At 44.0% G+C, this 15,682-nt stretch overlaps 2 protein-coding genes and 1 pseudogene across 2 annotated transcripts; 2 read left to right on the top strand and 1 right to left on the bottom strand.

The window, feature by feature from the left end:
- Window positions 1–343: 343 nt before the first annotated feature.
- Window positions 344–1,324, bottom strand: LOC149998190 (large ribosomal subunit protein uL13 pseudogene; annotated as a pseudogene).
- A 1,418-nt stretch (window positions 1,325–2,742) lies between these two features.
- On the top strand, window positions 2,743–3,694 carry LOC149998189 (olfactory receptor 4D1). Its single transcript, XM_090291495.1, has one exon. It carries the CDS (start codon window positions 2,759–2,761, stop codon window positions 3,692–3,694), a length of 936 nt encoding a protein of 311 aa, XP_090147621.1. The 5' UTR covers window positions 2,743–2,758.
- Window positions 3,695–10,630: 6,936 nt separating this feature from the next.
- On the top strand, window positions 10,631–11,566 carry OR4D2 (olfactory receptor family 4 subfamily D member 2). The gene has a single exon (XM_090291551.1). The coding sequence runs from the start codon at window positions 10,631–10,633 to the stop codon at window positions 11,564–11,566; it is 936 nt and encodes a 311-aa protein (XP_090147677.1).
- Window positions 11,567–15,682: the final 4,116 nt, after the last annotated feature.

Genomic DNA, 15,682 nt, shown 5'->3' with positions numbered 1-15,682 from the left:
TCTGTAAAGTAGGGATAATTACTAGTATTTACTTTATTTTATAAGCATGAGAATAATGTATGAGAATTAAACAGATAATGCTTACAAAATGGTTAACATAGGGCCTAGCACTTAGTAAACACTCAATAAAAATTTATTACTACAGTTACTATGACTGACAATAAATGTTTTACTACTTCTTCTATTGCTGAGCAGCAGATGGATCTGCAAAGACAGGCAGGAGCTAGGTTGTGTGAAAACCCCCAAAAACCCATGTAAGTGTGAGTTCTTTCCTGTAGACAATGAAGAACCATGGAACATTTTTTTTTTTTTTTTGAGCAATTAACAGTTAATTTTATTGGGTTCAGAACAGGAGTCCATGCATGTTGAAGACCTCTATATTTGTCATTTTTTTCCCCCTCTACATTTTTTTCAGGCCTATTTCATAGACTCATGAGCTGTTTTTCCCTTCCAGTAGTAAATCTGGGCCTTCTCCTTCCTCTTCTCAGAGTGGCTGTGACCGCCTGGTCCTTCCAGCCAACCTCACGAGCCCGGCGCCCTAGAGAGGCAAACTTTCATGTAGGTTTCCTATGCACAACTTTGAGGGTGGCAGGAACCAACCTTCGCTGCTTTTTTGTCATAGGGCGGCAGAATTCCATCAAACACCTTGAAATGGTCCAGGGAGGCCAGGCCTCACCCGGCCTTCTGGGGGAGCATGCCTCGCCTGGTCCACCAAAGGATGAGGCCAGGGGTTCGGAGGTGGGTCGGGGCTACAGGATGGGGTAGTGTTCATCGGCTGGTGGAGGAAGGCCAGGTATTTCAACTTGTGTCTGCAGAAATTGCCAGAAATGTTGACTCTGTCACAGCTCATGGCCCTCTGGCCCAGCAATACCTGCTTGGCCACTGTGGCTGCCAGGTGACTCAGGAGGTGACGGCGACCATCTAGCACTTTCTCAGCCCCCTGTTAAGAACCATGAAAAAAATTTGAAAGCCAAATTGCTCAAGAAGAGGAAATATCTTTTAGGCAGTTGATTCATGTATGACGTTGCACAGTGTGCATCTCTGACTGATATAGGCTTATAAATGGCTATGATGGTTGTAATCTTAATATAGACAAAGATAAAAATAAACTAATAAAGCTATGCTGCTGGCATTTTAGAAATAATGACCGGATGGAAGCGTTGGCGTTAGGGGCGAAGGATTAGGGGGGCAGAGGCTTTCTCAGAGAGGCCTAACCATGCCATTTAAGCTGCTGCCCACCCAGCCTTACTTCCACAAGGACACAAAACCAGAGACAAAAACATATTACCCGCTGTTGGGGTTGCTCTGACAACGGCCCAGGCATGTCTGCTCCACTCTTGCCTGCCTCCGGGCCTCCTGCCCTAGTGGGCTGGGACAAGCCCATTATAACCCTGCATCATCATACCATTTTCCTTAAAAAGGTTGCCAGGGGTTCTCAGTTGCCCATGGAGATGCTTTTCAAATGGCTCTCTTCTGGGAGTCAGTGAAACGACAGAATAAACAGAGTGCCTCTTCCTGGAACATCATTTTCACACAATCATTTAGGATAGATATGAGTTTTAGATGAGATACACATGGCAATATTTTGAGTACTGTTATACCTCACAGATAATCTTAGGGATAATTATGTTTTATATTTGTCTACAGAAGTTGATAGAAAAAAATTTGCAGGTATTTATTCAATTCCCTTGTACGAAGAACATCAGTGTGACTCTGCTGTCCCTCCCATATCTTAGGCGGGAGTCAGGGAGGACACCTCTGTTTATGTTCTATTTTCTTCCCAGGGCAGGGGCTCGGCAGATTTTCCTGAACAATTAAACAATTTTGGAAAAGTATAACCCAAGGGAATGGGTTTTAACACACAGTTTATTTTTCAAGTGAATGTCTTCTAGAACTTTCACTCCCTGAACAAAAGAAAATGCTTCTTCCCTATCTTATATTTTATATAACACCTTGGACTTACCAAAGTTTCACAAGCCACAATACTTAAATTTTAGAACCCCTGCCAAAGATTGTCTAGAGATGCAATAGAAAATTCACATAAATTTAAAAATATAAGCCATGAGAGTCCAAGGAAATTTTGCATTTGCTCTGGGCTGCAGTGAGTCCCTGTGCAGATGGCCCCATGATAACAAATGCCATTAGAGAAATATTTCTGTGGAAAAGTTTGAGAAGCACTCATCATCCCAGCTTTACTACAGTCAAGCTCATCTGCTTGTTTTTCTTCACATTTGTCTCTGAATTTGTCCATAACAACATCCTCTAATGCACACCTCTCTTCCTCAGACCTCTGCCACAGAGACGCACCTGTTTATTTAAAAATTATTAGTTTCTACTTGCCATACTCTCAGGATTTTTGCACCTAGGTGGATGATACTGGTGGTTGCAGGTACTTGCTGACATGTTTATTCATTCATTGATGGATGTGACTGTATTCGTGGAGCTTGTGGTTCACAAAGCACATATTGGGCACAGCAGGTAGGAATCAGACATGAAACCCATGGACAAGGACAGTCTGGTTCAAAGAGAAAAAGACCCACAAATGCCTGTAATACAACATAGGGTGTGTTTAGGGAGATAAGTCTGTGAGAGTCTTGAAAATGTGTTTATCTCCATGGCAGTCTCTCTTAAGCTTCGTCTTGGAATGACACAGAATAATGCCTTTGATTATCTCTGTCCTGATACTCCACAAGAAAATGATTGAATTTTCATAATTTTTGTTTTGCAGGTTTCTCTCCTAGTATGTGGCAAAGATCCCATGGAACCACAGAACGTCACATGGGTGTCAGAGTTTGTCCTCTTAGGGTTCTCACAGACCCAGGAGCTCCAGAAATTCCTGTTCTTGGTGTTTCTATTTGTCTATGTCACCACTGTTGTGGGAAACCTCCTTATCATGGTCACAGTGACCTTCGACTCTAGACTACACATGCCCATGTATTTTCTGCTTCGAAATCTGGCTGTCATAGACCTCTGTTATTCCACAGTCACTTCTCCAAAGATGCTGGTGGACTTCTTCCATGAGACCAAGACTATCTCCTACCAGGGCTGCATGGCCCAGATATTCTTCTTCCATCTCTTGGGAGGTGGGACGGTCTTCTTTCTCTCAGTGATGGCTTATGATCGCTACATAGCCATTTCCCGGCCCCTTCGCTATGTCACCATCATGAATACTCGATTGTGTGTGGGGCTGGTGGTGGCTGCCTGGGTAGGGGGCTTTGTCCACTCCATTGTCCAGCTGGCTCTGATGCTCCCACTGCCTTTCTGTGCCCCCAATGTCCTGGATAACTTCTACTGTGATGTTCCACAAGTGTTGAGACTTGCCTGCACTGACACCTCCATCCTGGAGTTCCTAATGATCTCCAACAGTGGGATGCTGGTTCTTCTCTGGTTCCTCCTCCTTCTGATCTCTTACATGGTCATCCTGATGATGCTGAGGTCCCACTCAGGCCAGGCGAGGAGAAAGGCAGCTTCCACCTGCACCACCCACATCATTGTGGTGTCTCTGATCTTCATTCCCTGTATCTACATCTACTCCCGGCCCTTCACCCCCTTCCCCATGGACAAGGCTGTGTCCATCAGCTACACAGTCATGACCCCCATGCTCAACCCCATGATCTACACCCTGAGGAACCAGGAGATGCAGGCAGCCATGAAGAGGTTAGGCAAGCGCTTAGTGATTTGCAACAGGGAGTGAACTTTAAATAGGTCAACTTTAAATGACAAACTTCTCTCTGAACTTTTCCCATGTGAAAGCAGAAGAAAGTCTTTATAGAATGTGACAATTAAGATTAAATTAATATTTCTGCTGACCTACTCCTGTGTGAGATACTATGTCAGGCACTTTTATCTCATTCTCAGGAAACTGATGATGAATATAAAATTTTTATATTAAACAGTTTTACGAATGAAGAAACGCAGAGAGAAATGACTTGCTCAATAATGGCAGCAAGTGAGTGGCGGAGGTTGGCCAGGCACGTGTTTCCTCTGACTCCAAGATTACGGGCAGGAGATATTGGTGGGATTGGAAACTCAGAGTCTCCCACAGTCACAAGGGAAAACCTAGTGGATTCCTCATCAATGGATCAATATATCTGTGAGAAATGGTCAACAGTTTCATCTCAACTCTGGAAAAATCACGTTCTTTTCTGCTCGCTGCATCTCTGCCTTATCACTCACTGTGTCATACAGGAGGTCATCCCACTTTTAACATTGTATAAACATTATTTCCTGTAAGCACATTTGCCTGTTGTGTTTTTTTTCTTCCTGCCAAATACTCTTTGGAGAGCCTGCAAAATATTCTACTTTCCCAACACAATCTTTACATCATTTGGAAGATACGGCCGAGAGGGGTGTGTGGGATGGTTGGGGAACCAAGGTCGGGGAAGGCAGGGCCATGTCTATTAGTGTTCCAGGTTTGGGGTAATGAGTTCAGTCCCAAGGGCGACACCTCGTGGGCGTTCCCTTTGGCTCCTGCACTGGAAGGAGAGCTCCCTGAGGGCAGAGGCTGTGCTTTACCCACGTCTAGGCCTCCCAGTTCCTTGAAGAGCACCTTATACTGAGAGGCATTGCTGTTTTTTCTGAGTCTTGTTCTTTCCCTGTCAATTTCAGAACCTACTTTTTATTTCTGTCTCTATTATATTTCTATTTATTCCCTCCACCTCCTTTGATGTACACCTCACTTTGTAAAAGTCTCTGATCTTGTCTAACGTTGATTCAAAGTTAAGAAGATAATGTACAGGCTTTGTAGTTCTTCTTCCCTTCTAGCAGCCGTCCCATCCAAGAAATAAAAAGCCTCTCGAGGTTCTCTCTAAGCCATCATGGCAACTTGAACTTTAACTTTCATGTTCTCATGTCACATGTTTCTCCCTATTCACAGTGACCTTGTGGAGGTGAGGGGAGAGAAAATGAACTTGGTGTCGTATTTCATTTGTCTGGTCCCTCAGAACAGCTTTTCCTCCTTTTATGTTAAATTCCTTTAAGTGACTGATGATACTTTTCTCATCCTCCAATGCATCATTTCTCCAGGTGCAACGTTTGCCAATTATAATCTATAATGTTGACCCAAAGGGAAGACATGTGAGAAAAATTTCCTTAGATGAATTGTACACACGTTAATTCAGCAAGATGAGGTACTTGATTCTTAACTGAGTTTGTTGAGAAATACCCCCTTTAAATGCATACAGCTATATCCATGAAAATATACCTTTAAGACATCTCTTACTGAAGCTACGCTGTTTTCATAACATAAATTTGACTCGAATCTAAATTTGTTAACCCTAACTGGGTTGGTGCAATGTCTTCCACTATAAAGACTTTAGAGAAAAAATTAAAAATACGTTGTTCATAAATGGCTTAAGTTAAAAATAGCCCCAGCGTTCTGATGCTGTCTTCAGTAGTATAGTGGGACAACAGTGCCTTTGAAGCTATGGGATTCAAATTCAGGCTCTCACTCCTGTTGGTTGCTTTCCTTTTGGACATCACTGGACATCTACTCCTTTAGCTGTGAAATTTCCATAATGGCTCACTGTGTTGTTTGGATCAATGAGGCAATTGCAAAACATCCAGCACAATCCATAGCACATAGTAGTTGTTCAATTAATGTAAGTTCCTTCACGCATTCCCATTTACCAAAATTATTATTATTTTTTACTTCCCATCTACACTTTTAAATGAAACCAAACAGTTAGGCATCCTTGTGATCTGAACAATCAGGTAATGCACTTTAGTTATGCTGCTTATGCGTAAGATTAGCAAAAAACAGCTCTCTCAAAAGAAGAGCATAAATTATTTCAGTGATAGTAGATTAATTCTGGTCCAGAGAATATTTGACTCCTCAGCATATTAATCCATAGGTCCTGCCATTTCAGTTGTATTCATCATCAAGCACAATGATGATTTAAGTGTAAGGGGGAGAAGACCTCAGTCAACCTTGCCTAAGATGTCCACCTCACATATGATGCACAGAAAATAATGTATCTGTCAGGGTTTCACCAGAGAAACAGGACCAGTAGGATATGAATATATATGTTAAGAGATTTTTTTTTGCAAGGAAGAAGTCAGTCTTACGTGATTGTGAGACTGGCTGAGCAGGTATGAAACCTGTAGGGCAGGCCATTGGTAAGTGCAGGCTGGACCTCAGGCATGAGCTGAAGCCACAGTACAGAATTTTACCTTCCTAAAGGAAACCTCAGTCCTGCTCTTCAGGCCCTTGAATTGATTGAATCAAGCCCACCCACGTAGGATAATCTCCTTTACTTAAAATCAGCTGATTATAGACCTACGCATCTACAAAATACCATAACACCAATTCCTAAATTAGCGTTTGATTGGATACCTGGGAACTATAGTCCAATTGACATATAAATCTGATCATCACAAAGGGAGAATTATTAATTATCTATGAGAATGTAAATGAAGTTCCTTCTCTATGTATCCTGAATCCACTTAATAGTATGAAGTTCTAACAATAGTTAAATCTGATAAATATTTATTTTCTTAAATAAGTGGCACATAGGGAAACTATTTTCTCAGTTCAGTTCCCATGACCGGGTCTTTAGCATAATTATTCCATTCCTGCCCTTTGGGTGTTTGAAAAGTATTATGTTGGCTAGAGGTTGCAGGGAATAGATGACTTTTGGTGCACATTTTACAGACCCACATGTGCCTTTGCAGGGGAAATACATAAGCTAGAACTTACGAGGTTTTTCTTATTGAAAGCTAAATTAGAATCAGAACTTGAAATCACTCATAATAATCAATGAGAACGGTAAGTCCTGTCTGCTTCCTCAGAATCAATCCAGGCCACTTTCCCAAATGACTCAATTTTTTGATGGACTAAAGCTCTAAATAAGAATTAGTGCTTTTTTTCAGACAACACTATGGTGGTTACCAGTGGGAAAGGGGAGTGGGGAAGATAGAACAGGGTTAAGGGGGTCAAGTATGTAATGACAGAAGGATACTTGATTTCCAGTGGTAAACACGCAATGCAATATACAGATGATGTATTATATTATAGAATAGTGCACTTGAAACCTACATTAAGAATCTTATTAACAAATGTCATGCCAATAAATTTAATGAAATAAAAAAATTTAGTGTTTTTTTTAAAAAATCTGTATCTTATATGTGGAAGAGATTTACATATCTGTCAGGCAGATATTTTATTTTGACAAGTGTAAGCCTTTGCGATGAAGGAACTCAGACCAGCCTGGAAATACTATGTGAATCAGATAGCTCTAAGAAATCAGACTGTTTTTATAGTACATCAAGGTCACAATGCCAGTTAATTCCCATTTTGATCAATTTCTCATAAAGAGAAAATATACGTTTCTTGTACCAGTCCTTGTATTAGAGGTAATAATAATTCACACGTAAGGAATGCTAGTGTTTAATAGGTGATGTGAGTACACTTGGCTATGGATGGTGAATCAACATTGGGGGTCTGGTTGGCAAAATAAAGGACAAGATTTACATGGTAATAAGTTTCCATTGTAGTATAAAACATTTTCCCACTTATGACTTTCCCTAAGTAAAGATCAATTCAGTTTAAAAGTGGAAGGAGAAGGAGAAAGAGAAGGAGGAGAAGGAGAAGAAAGAAATCAAACCTTGACGTGAGCAGTCCGCGGTGCCGGGAGCAAGTCAGTGGTTCTCAGTGTGTGGTCCCAGGAGCAGGAACATCAGCTCCATCTGAGAACTTGTTCCAGATGCAAATTCTTGGCCTCACCATTGACCCATTGAATGAAAATGTCTGGGGCTAGGTCACACTAATTTGGTTTTTAACAAGCTTTTCAGGTGATTCAAGAATAAGAATCACTGGCCTAAGAAGATAAGTTCTTCTACAACTTCCAGAGAGTATCTTCCTTTTTGAAGAGGCTCTTGACCTTTTGGACCTTGACCTGAGAATCCAACATTCTACAGGTCTTTAACTGTTCATTATTCTTGGTACTCTTGGCCCCCAAGGAATACCTCTCAAAGAGTATGTGTTTTTGAGGCATTTAGAAACTTTTTAACAACTCCCAATGCTCTTCTGGCCCCAGTGGTAATGAACCCAGTCCTGCTTCCTGAGCGCTGTCCAATAGTTTCTCCCTGAAGATACTGCCTCTTCTCCTAGGATCACACCCACTGCTGTATATGTGAGGCATGGGCGGTGGCTAGGAAACTGAAGCTGAAGGAAAAGGATCTTCAAGAAGATATGAGACCTGAAGCCTCTCTCTCCTTCTGGACTGAAGGAAGGTGAGAGACCAGGGTTTCCTCAGCTGTAAAAGGATCAGCAGTAAGAAGGATCTAGAAACACTTGCTGGAAGGTGGGGAGAATAAACAAGTGACAGAGATTTGAAACTAATTAAGTCTGAAGTGTGAGGGGGGCCTCAGAAAGTAACACTGGGGACTGTGATGGTGAACAAAACAGATGCTTTGGGTTGCATGTGAAAACCCAGGCTTTTAAAGACCAAGTGAAGAACTGGCCCTGGGATTTAGAGGGAGGATGCTGAGAGCAAACAGTAAGGAAATACACCACAAAATTCTCCACATCGTCACTTAAAACAAGATCACATAATTGCCTACTAATACATTAAGTTAGAAAACATTTTTGAGCTATGGCTAGATTAGAGTTGTTATTGTAGGTCCTGGGACTACTAAGCTATTGCATTTACAATTTAGTTAAGAGAGACAACAGGAAAAAAGGCAAATGTTATGCCTGAGGTGTTTATAAAATATATGGGAACCCAGAGGAATGAGAAATTACTTCTGATTGGGAGATATGTTGGAAAGGAGTACAGAGAAGGGTATCTCTGAGTCTTTAGTTGAGAAGGTAGTGGAAGATATTTCAGAAAACAGGATTTGTTACCAAAACTACAAAATAACCAAGTGTACGCATGTCTTGAAGAAAAATCAGTTCCTGGGTACAGGGAGGCTGATTAGAAAGGTAGATGGAGGCGACATGTGATTGCTTTGTGTGACGCGCTGAGAGGGAGTTGCATGCACACACATAAGCATGGTTTTCTACCTTGATCTACAAAGCACGTTAGGGAACTTCTAAGAGTTCAAGTGTTAGGCTGCGGGCACTACGCAGTCATTAAAAGATTATAATGAGGGAGAAACATGATCAGATATGAGTTTAGAAAGGTCTGTTTGATAGCTATCTAGAAAATGGACTGAACTGGAAGCAGAAGGATGAGATTAAGAAGACCTCTAATAGGTTAGATTGCCGCAGGCAGGTGAGAGAGGACGGGAGAATGAGACAAGGTGGTGGCGGTGGGAGGCCACTTAGCCCCTCACTTGCTACCCTCTCTCTCATCTTCCACCCCCTCCTCCACCTGTGGTCCCATTCCCTCCCCTGCCCCATCACCTTTCCACGCCCTTCCTTCATGCGCTCTGTTCTTTCATCTCACTTCCTCTCAATCTCCCTTCTTTATTCCTTTGTCTATTTCTCTTGTTTCAACATCATCCTTTGTTTTCTGCCCTTGTATTCAGTAACATATCCTAAAATTCTATTCCTTTCAGAAGAGTTCTCCGAGTCCCCTTCGTAAAATTTCATCATGTATTCCTTACAAAGAAAGGTTTTTATTTATTTATTTAGAGAAATAGGAAGGGAGGGAGAGAGGGAGAGAAACATCAGTGAGCGAGAGATACATCAATCAGCTGCTTCTCGCTCGCCCCCTACTGGGAACCTGGCCTGAAACCCAGGCATGTACCCTGACTGGGAATCTAATCTCTGACCTTTTGGTTCGAAGGTCCGCACTCAATCCACTGAGCCACGCCAGCCAGGGCTCATGATGTATCTCTTAGTCCAGAGAATCTCTCTCCCCCTTTTCTTTTTGGTCTCAGCATACACACCATGTGTGTCCTGTCTCCACTCAATTAGGGGGCCACCCACATCCGTGACGTGGGGAAGGGGACAGGGAGGAGGTGCATACCCCGCAGTCAATGTCACAAGCTTTTTGAGTATTAATTATCGGTAAGATTGGGCACAAGTAAATGATAAGATCCACACTTATGCCTCTGGGAGCTTACAGTTGAATTATGGAGGAAAAATATAGACATGTGAAAAGTTCATCAACATTATAATGTGTTAAATGTTGCATGAAAAATGATGGGTAGAAAAATGTATTAGAGACAGAAAGAAGAGAGGTTCTTTGGCATAAGAGACTACACAGAGGAGAGTGATTATCGTTTACTATTCCAGGCACTGTTCTAGGAACTTTATGTGTTATTTTATTTAATCCCAAGGGCTAGTCTATAAAGAAAACATTTTTATTCTCACCTTGCAGATGTGAAAACTGAGACTGAGAGACTGAGTAACTTACTCAAGGCCAAATCTCAAGGAAAGAGAAGCCCTACAGGTTTGTTGGACTCCAAGTGCCTTCCCACCACTTTATTACATTAAATCTCTGAAAGGCACATTGCATGTGTCTCTGGATGTTATAAAGTTCTCATAAATATGTAGTCCGGCACCAACTTGTAAAATCACATAGACAAGGTTATTTAATGTAATCAGCACCTGGTGATATGGTCTGGTCTTGAGGATGACCATCACATGGACCTGGACAACTCAGTTTAGCCCTGAGCACTAACAGCGACTTCATGCATCTATGTATGTGGTCCATTTTCCTTTGGTGTATAAAAAGACACCATGGAATCAGCGAACCACACGTGGGTGTCAGAGTTTGTCTTCCTGGGGCTCTCAAAGATGCAGGAGCTCCAGCCTTTCCTGTTCCTGGTGTTTCTGTTTGTCTATACCACCACAGTTTTGGGAAACCTCCTCATCATAATCACAGTGACCTCAGACTCCCGGCTTCACACCCCTATGTACTTCCTGCTTCGAAATCTGGCTATCTTAGACCTCTGTTTCTCCTCAGTCACTGCCCCGAAGATGTTGGTCGACTTCTTCTCTGAGAAGAAGACCATCTCCTACCAGGGCTGCATGGCCCAGATATTCTTCTTCCACTTTCTGGGAGGTGCCATGGTCTTCTTCCTTTCGGTAATGGCCTATGACCGCCTTGTTGCCATTTCCCGACCCCTTCGCTATGTCACCATCATGAATACTCGATTGTGTGTGGGGCTGGTGGTGGCTGCCTGGGTAAGGGGCTTTGTCCACTCCATTGTCCAGCTGGCTCTGATGCTCCCACTGCCTTTCTGTGGCCCCAATGTCCTGGATAACTTCTACTGTGATGTCCCACAGGTGCTGAGACTTGCCTGCACTGACACATCCATCTTAGAGTTCCTCATGATCTGCAACAGTGGGTTGCTGGATGTCATCTGGTTCTTTCTCCTCCTGACCTCCTACTCGGTCATCCTGGTGATGCTGAGGTCCCACTCAGGGCAGGCAAGGAGGAAGGCAGCATCCACCTGCACTACCCATATTGTTGTGGTGTCTATGGTCTTTATTCCAAGCATTTACCTCTATGCCCGACCCTTCACCACCTTCTCCATGGACAAGGCTGTGTCCATCAGCCACACAGTCATGACCCCCATGCTCAACCCCATGATTTATACTTTGAGGAACCAGGAGATGCAGGCAGCAGTGAAGAGAATAGGGAGACACCGACTGGTTTTTAAAAGGGAGTGACAGTGGGTAGATCACTTCTCTTTGGCTTTGTTTTTCATTTGTAGAGTGGATGGAGAGCCACTGTATCTGTTCTCTTTATTGTGGATATGTTGTGAGGGTCATCGTAGAAGTGAGTGAATTTTGAAACTAAGCAACTTAGTCAGATTTTTAGGAAAAAGAAAATATCTTTGTTTTTGTTTGTGATATATGGTTTGAACATTCCTATGCTAATAAAGTGTATTCTCATGGAAACATTCTGGAAAATTACTCACTCCTTTCCACCTTCTGGATGACAGCATTTCCCCATAAGAACAGTTCTGTTTTCTGTGTTGTGATCCCTTTTTCAAATGCCTGTTTGGCCTTTGTCCAGAATGATAGAGAGAGTGCAGAACTTGGAGACTTAGCCCTAAATTGGGAGCCTTTGTTCCATTACCTACCAAACTTGTGACCTTGGATGTGCCACCTGGCCTCTCTTGGACTCATGAATTCTTCTTTGCTGAAATGACATAAAATAATATCTGTTCCTACAATCTCACAGATTTGTTATAAGATTTAAATAAAAATGCATAAGAATATTATGTAACTAACTGAATTTATGTAAGGATTATTGTTATTGTTACTATCGTGCTTGGCGTTTATTCTTTAATCAGTTGAGTAGTTTTAGAAGTAGGGCAGAAATTCCTAAGCACAGTGAGGGAGGCAGGGAGAGGGTGGGAGCTGAACTCCAGGGGGGCCATGCCACTCTCCCAAGGGTGAAACACAGAAGAGAAAGTGACATAAATTCAGGGCATGCCTACAAGACTCTGACTACTTATTGCTATTTTCCTACCTATCCCCATTTTCAGATGCAATACTTCTTGCAAATAGGAATGGGATCATTTGTTCATTCATTCATTTGTTCATTCATTCATTTTTTCATTCATAGTTATAAATATGCATTTGGGGCCTGACGTAATACTTTATAGGAAGTGCTCTATAACAGTTTCTTGACTCTTTATCTCTTTCTTTCCCTTATATTGATAGATATCTTATCTCTCCCTTCCCTTTTCCCTCTCTCCCTCCTTGCATTGATTTCTGCCAATTTAGTCTTTACATCCACCTCTTTTTGTCCCCTCCAGTTCACTGGTGTGTCTAGTGTCCTCTCTGCCTGGACTCTATTTCACACCCCATCATATCTTTCTGCCACTGTCAAACTGGGGCTTTGGGGTCAGGTTGTTAGGCAGAGCGAAGGGAAGAAATAGGTTATCATTAGAGTTGAAGGGACTATGACCCCAATAAGTTTAAATAAAAAGAGGGGGTTTATTTTAAGGATATAAAGTGGAGTTGGGTGTTGTGAAAAAATGTGTATCAGGGCTGACGCAGCTGATCTCTCCTCCTCCCTCCCTCCCTCATCCCTCCCTGCTTACCTTTACATGACCCCAAAACCTGACTTTTCCATTCTGCCTTCCACAGCTGACCAGTTCTGTCCTTCATGATTCAAAATCCAAAGTCTTATAAAAATAATCTGATTGGCTGAGGTTGGGCCATGTGTTCCGTGTGGCTGAGAGATATGCAGGTCATGTGACATAAGCATGACCATCCAAGCTCACCCCTTCAGCAGGGATTGTGGGTGAGGGTTGTTCTCAGAGAAGGAGATATTGGTGGACAGACTCTCCCCAAACATATCTGCCATGAAAGGAACAAACAGGGTATCCCTCAAATGATATCCAAGGAGCTTAACGTTAGCTATGTCTAGACATTCATGTGTTTATTCATTCATATAAACTAATATTTGCTGTTTGAGTACCCCACAAGTGGCAGTGTTCAGTGGGTCCTGTCCCCCACTGAGCCTCCTTATTCATTAAGTCACTGATCCAAAGCAGAGTCTGCCTTATCTGCAAGGCCACACTTCTCCTCCCCCACCCCCCAGTCCCTGCCCCTGGGTGTTCTCAGTGTGATGGAGGACATGAGGTACAGCTCTTACAGAAGGCCAAGGCAGGAGGGGGGGGAAAGGATGGGTCCTTGCCCTCAGATGCCCCTCAGCCTGGACCTGTGCATCTTTCCAGTGCCCATCAGAGACACTTTCTGCCCCCAGAACATTTCTGCCCATTGCTGACCTTACTAATAAATTATAGAGGTCAAACCCTTGCTCAAGGTCATACCGCCAGAGTGGTACTGGGCTCCCAGGCTGGCTCTCTAAGGCCCCACAGTTTTTTCTGGCCTTGCTAGAAACAGCACACTCAAAGCTGCCTCTCTCAGGAGTGTCTTCACACTGGAACACATACATAAACACATACATACACACATGCAAACACACACACATGCTTCTGACCCGCCTCAGCCTCTGACACAGTGCAGAGCCATTGAAGTTTGAGTTAGGCCCCTTCTCCCTGCCAACCTTAGTGTTCTTGTCATGAGAATAGGTCCAAGGACCCCATTCCCAAGAACCCCTGGGAACAGGAGCAGGCACATCAGGCCCTCAGCCCTGCTCTGCTGCAGCTGTCTCCATGGGGACCTTCGGCACTGAGCAGATAAAGAGATCCAATCAGGCCTGTGGCCAGCAGCTCCACTGTGGCTAGTGGACGGTTCTTGTGAAAGTGGTTGCAGAACATTGAGGTTTTGAGATTGCCAGGGGAGGGCGGGAAAGAAGGTTCTCGGGTACTGCATCTGAAAGAGGCCAGCGAGGGAAGGCTCCCTCAAGGTCTTGGGTCTGGGCCTCAGCCTGGCAGAGCCAGTCTCTGTAAAGACTTCCGCCGACCCAGGGTGAACAATGCCCCTGACCAGAGGCACCAGGTCCTAACAGATGTACAGGCACAAATCCAACCCCTGACGTAATAGCTGTGACAGATGAGGTCACAGCAGATGCATCCATTCCACAAAGATGTATGGAGGCCCTGCCAGGCATTGTGTTACGTGCTGAGGCTACAGAACAGGCACACACGTTTTCTGTATGGCGCTCACAGACCTGTAGGGAGGGAGCTGTAGCTTCATCAGATCCAACCACAGACATACATGGATAATTACAGCGATGTTAAGTTCTATGAGAGGAGCTCTAAGTGTAAGGACCAGGAAGACCCAGCCACTTGAATTGGGTCTGGTGGGGCTGGGACAGGAAGGGCTCCCTGTGGCTGGAGTCTGGAGGGTCAGTAGGAATCTCCAGCCACAAAAGGGGAAGAGTTTTCACAGTTGAGACCCATAGCAGGTAGGGCAGGTCCATTTCAGGAGCTGAAAGCCAGGGTGTTTAGAGGGCAGAGGAATAGAGAGAGGAGATAGGGCTCTGGAGAGGGGAGGTGGCAGGAGCCAGACTGCGCGAGTCTGGGCGTTTCTTTCTTTAGGAGAAGCTGTGTGGAGGGCCGAGACGAGTTGGCAGATGGGATGGCACGCTCATGGGACCAGTGGTACCCAGTCCCCCAGGACCTCATCGTCGTACGGCCGCCAGGGAGGGAGGGAGAGCAGCTGAAGGGCTGGCTGGTCAGGGCCCTGATGCCCCTACCCTTTCTCTCGCCTCCTTATTTGCAGTTTCCAAACAGCCTTCTCTCCTCTTGTCACCCCAAGTGGTTTTTCTGATGTGTCTCATTACAAATCTTTTCTTCCTACGTGGCTCAGCCTTGGAACCAGACTTTGTCATTTCCCTTTTGGAGAAAGAGCACTCCTGCATGACTCCCCACCCTCTGGGGTCCAGCCAGACCCCAAGCCTGCAAGCGTCAAATAACTGCATTTTTATTACTTACCCTTTAATAAGCTCTGTATTGTACGCGGAAGTCAATTCTTAGTTACACGGTGGCTCCCTCGGATACATGCATTTGCTTCGAGAGTAAGTTCCAAATCACCTGGGTTCAGAATCACCTGAGCTGGTGTTGGCTTAGCCACAAACCTTGCTGAGTGCTTGCTCTGTGCCAGGCACTATGGTAGCATTCTGTGTTCATTGCCATAATGACTCTAAGTTACACATAGCGATGATCTGTATTTGACAATGAAGAGGCAGGCTCAGTGGATAAGGAGTTTGACCAAGTGGATGACGGTGCTGGGACTGGGCCCCAGGCCAGTGCTTAGTTACCTCTGTACTGCTCTTGACAAGCTCCTGGGGGCTATGTGCTATGGCTCCCCGAGGGAGGCTTCCTGCAGAATCAGCAGAGGCCTAGAAGCAGAAGCGGAGGG

This window comes from Furipterus horrens, unplaced genomic scaffold (genome assembly GCF_987537825.1).
Source record: "Furipterus horrens unplaced genomic scaffold, mFurHor1.1.pri manual_scaffold_11, whole genome shotgun sequence".
Lineage (NCBI taxonomy): Eukaryota > Metazoa > Chordata > Mammalia > Chiroptera > Furipteridae > Furipterus > Furipterus horrens.
The sequence above is the reverse complement of the archived record's forward strand: the minus strand, read 5'-3'. Positions and strand labels throughout refer to the sequence as shown.

Bases quoted from the DNA above. Each gene is read 5' to 3' on its own strand.
- LOC149998189 (XM_090291495.1), top strand. From the start codon at position 2,759: ATGGAACCACAGAACGTCACATGGGTGTCAGAGTTTGTCCTCTTAGGG.
- OR4D2 (XM_090291551.1), top strand. From the start codon at position 10,631: ATGGAATCAGCGAACCACACGTGGGTGTCAGAGTTTGTCTTCCTGGGG.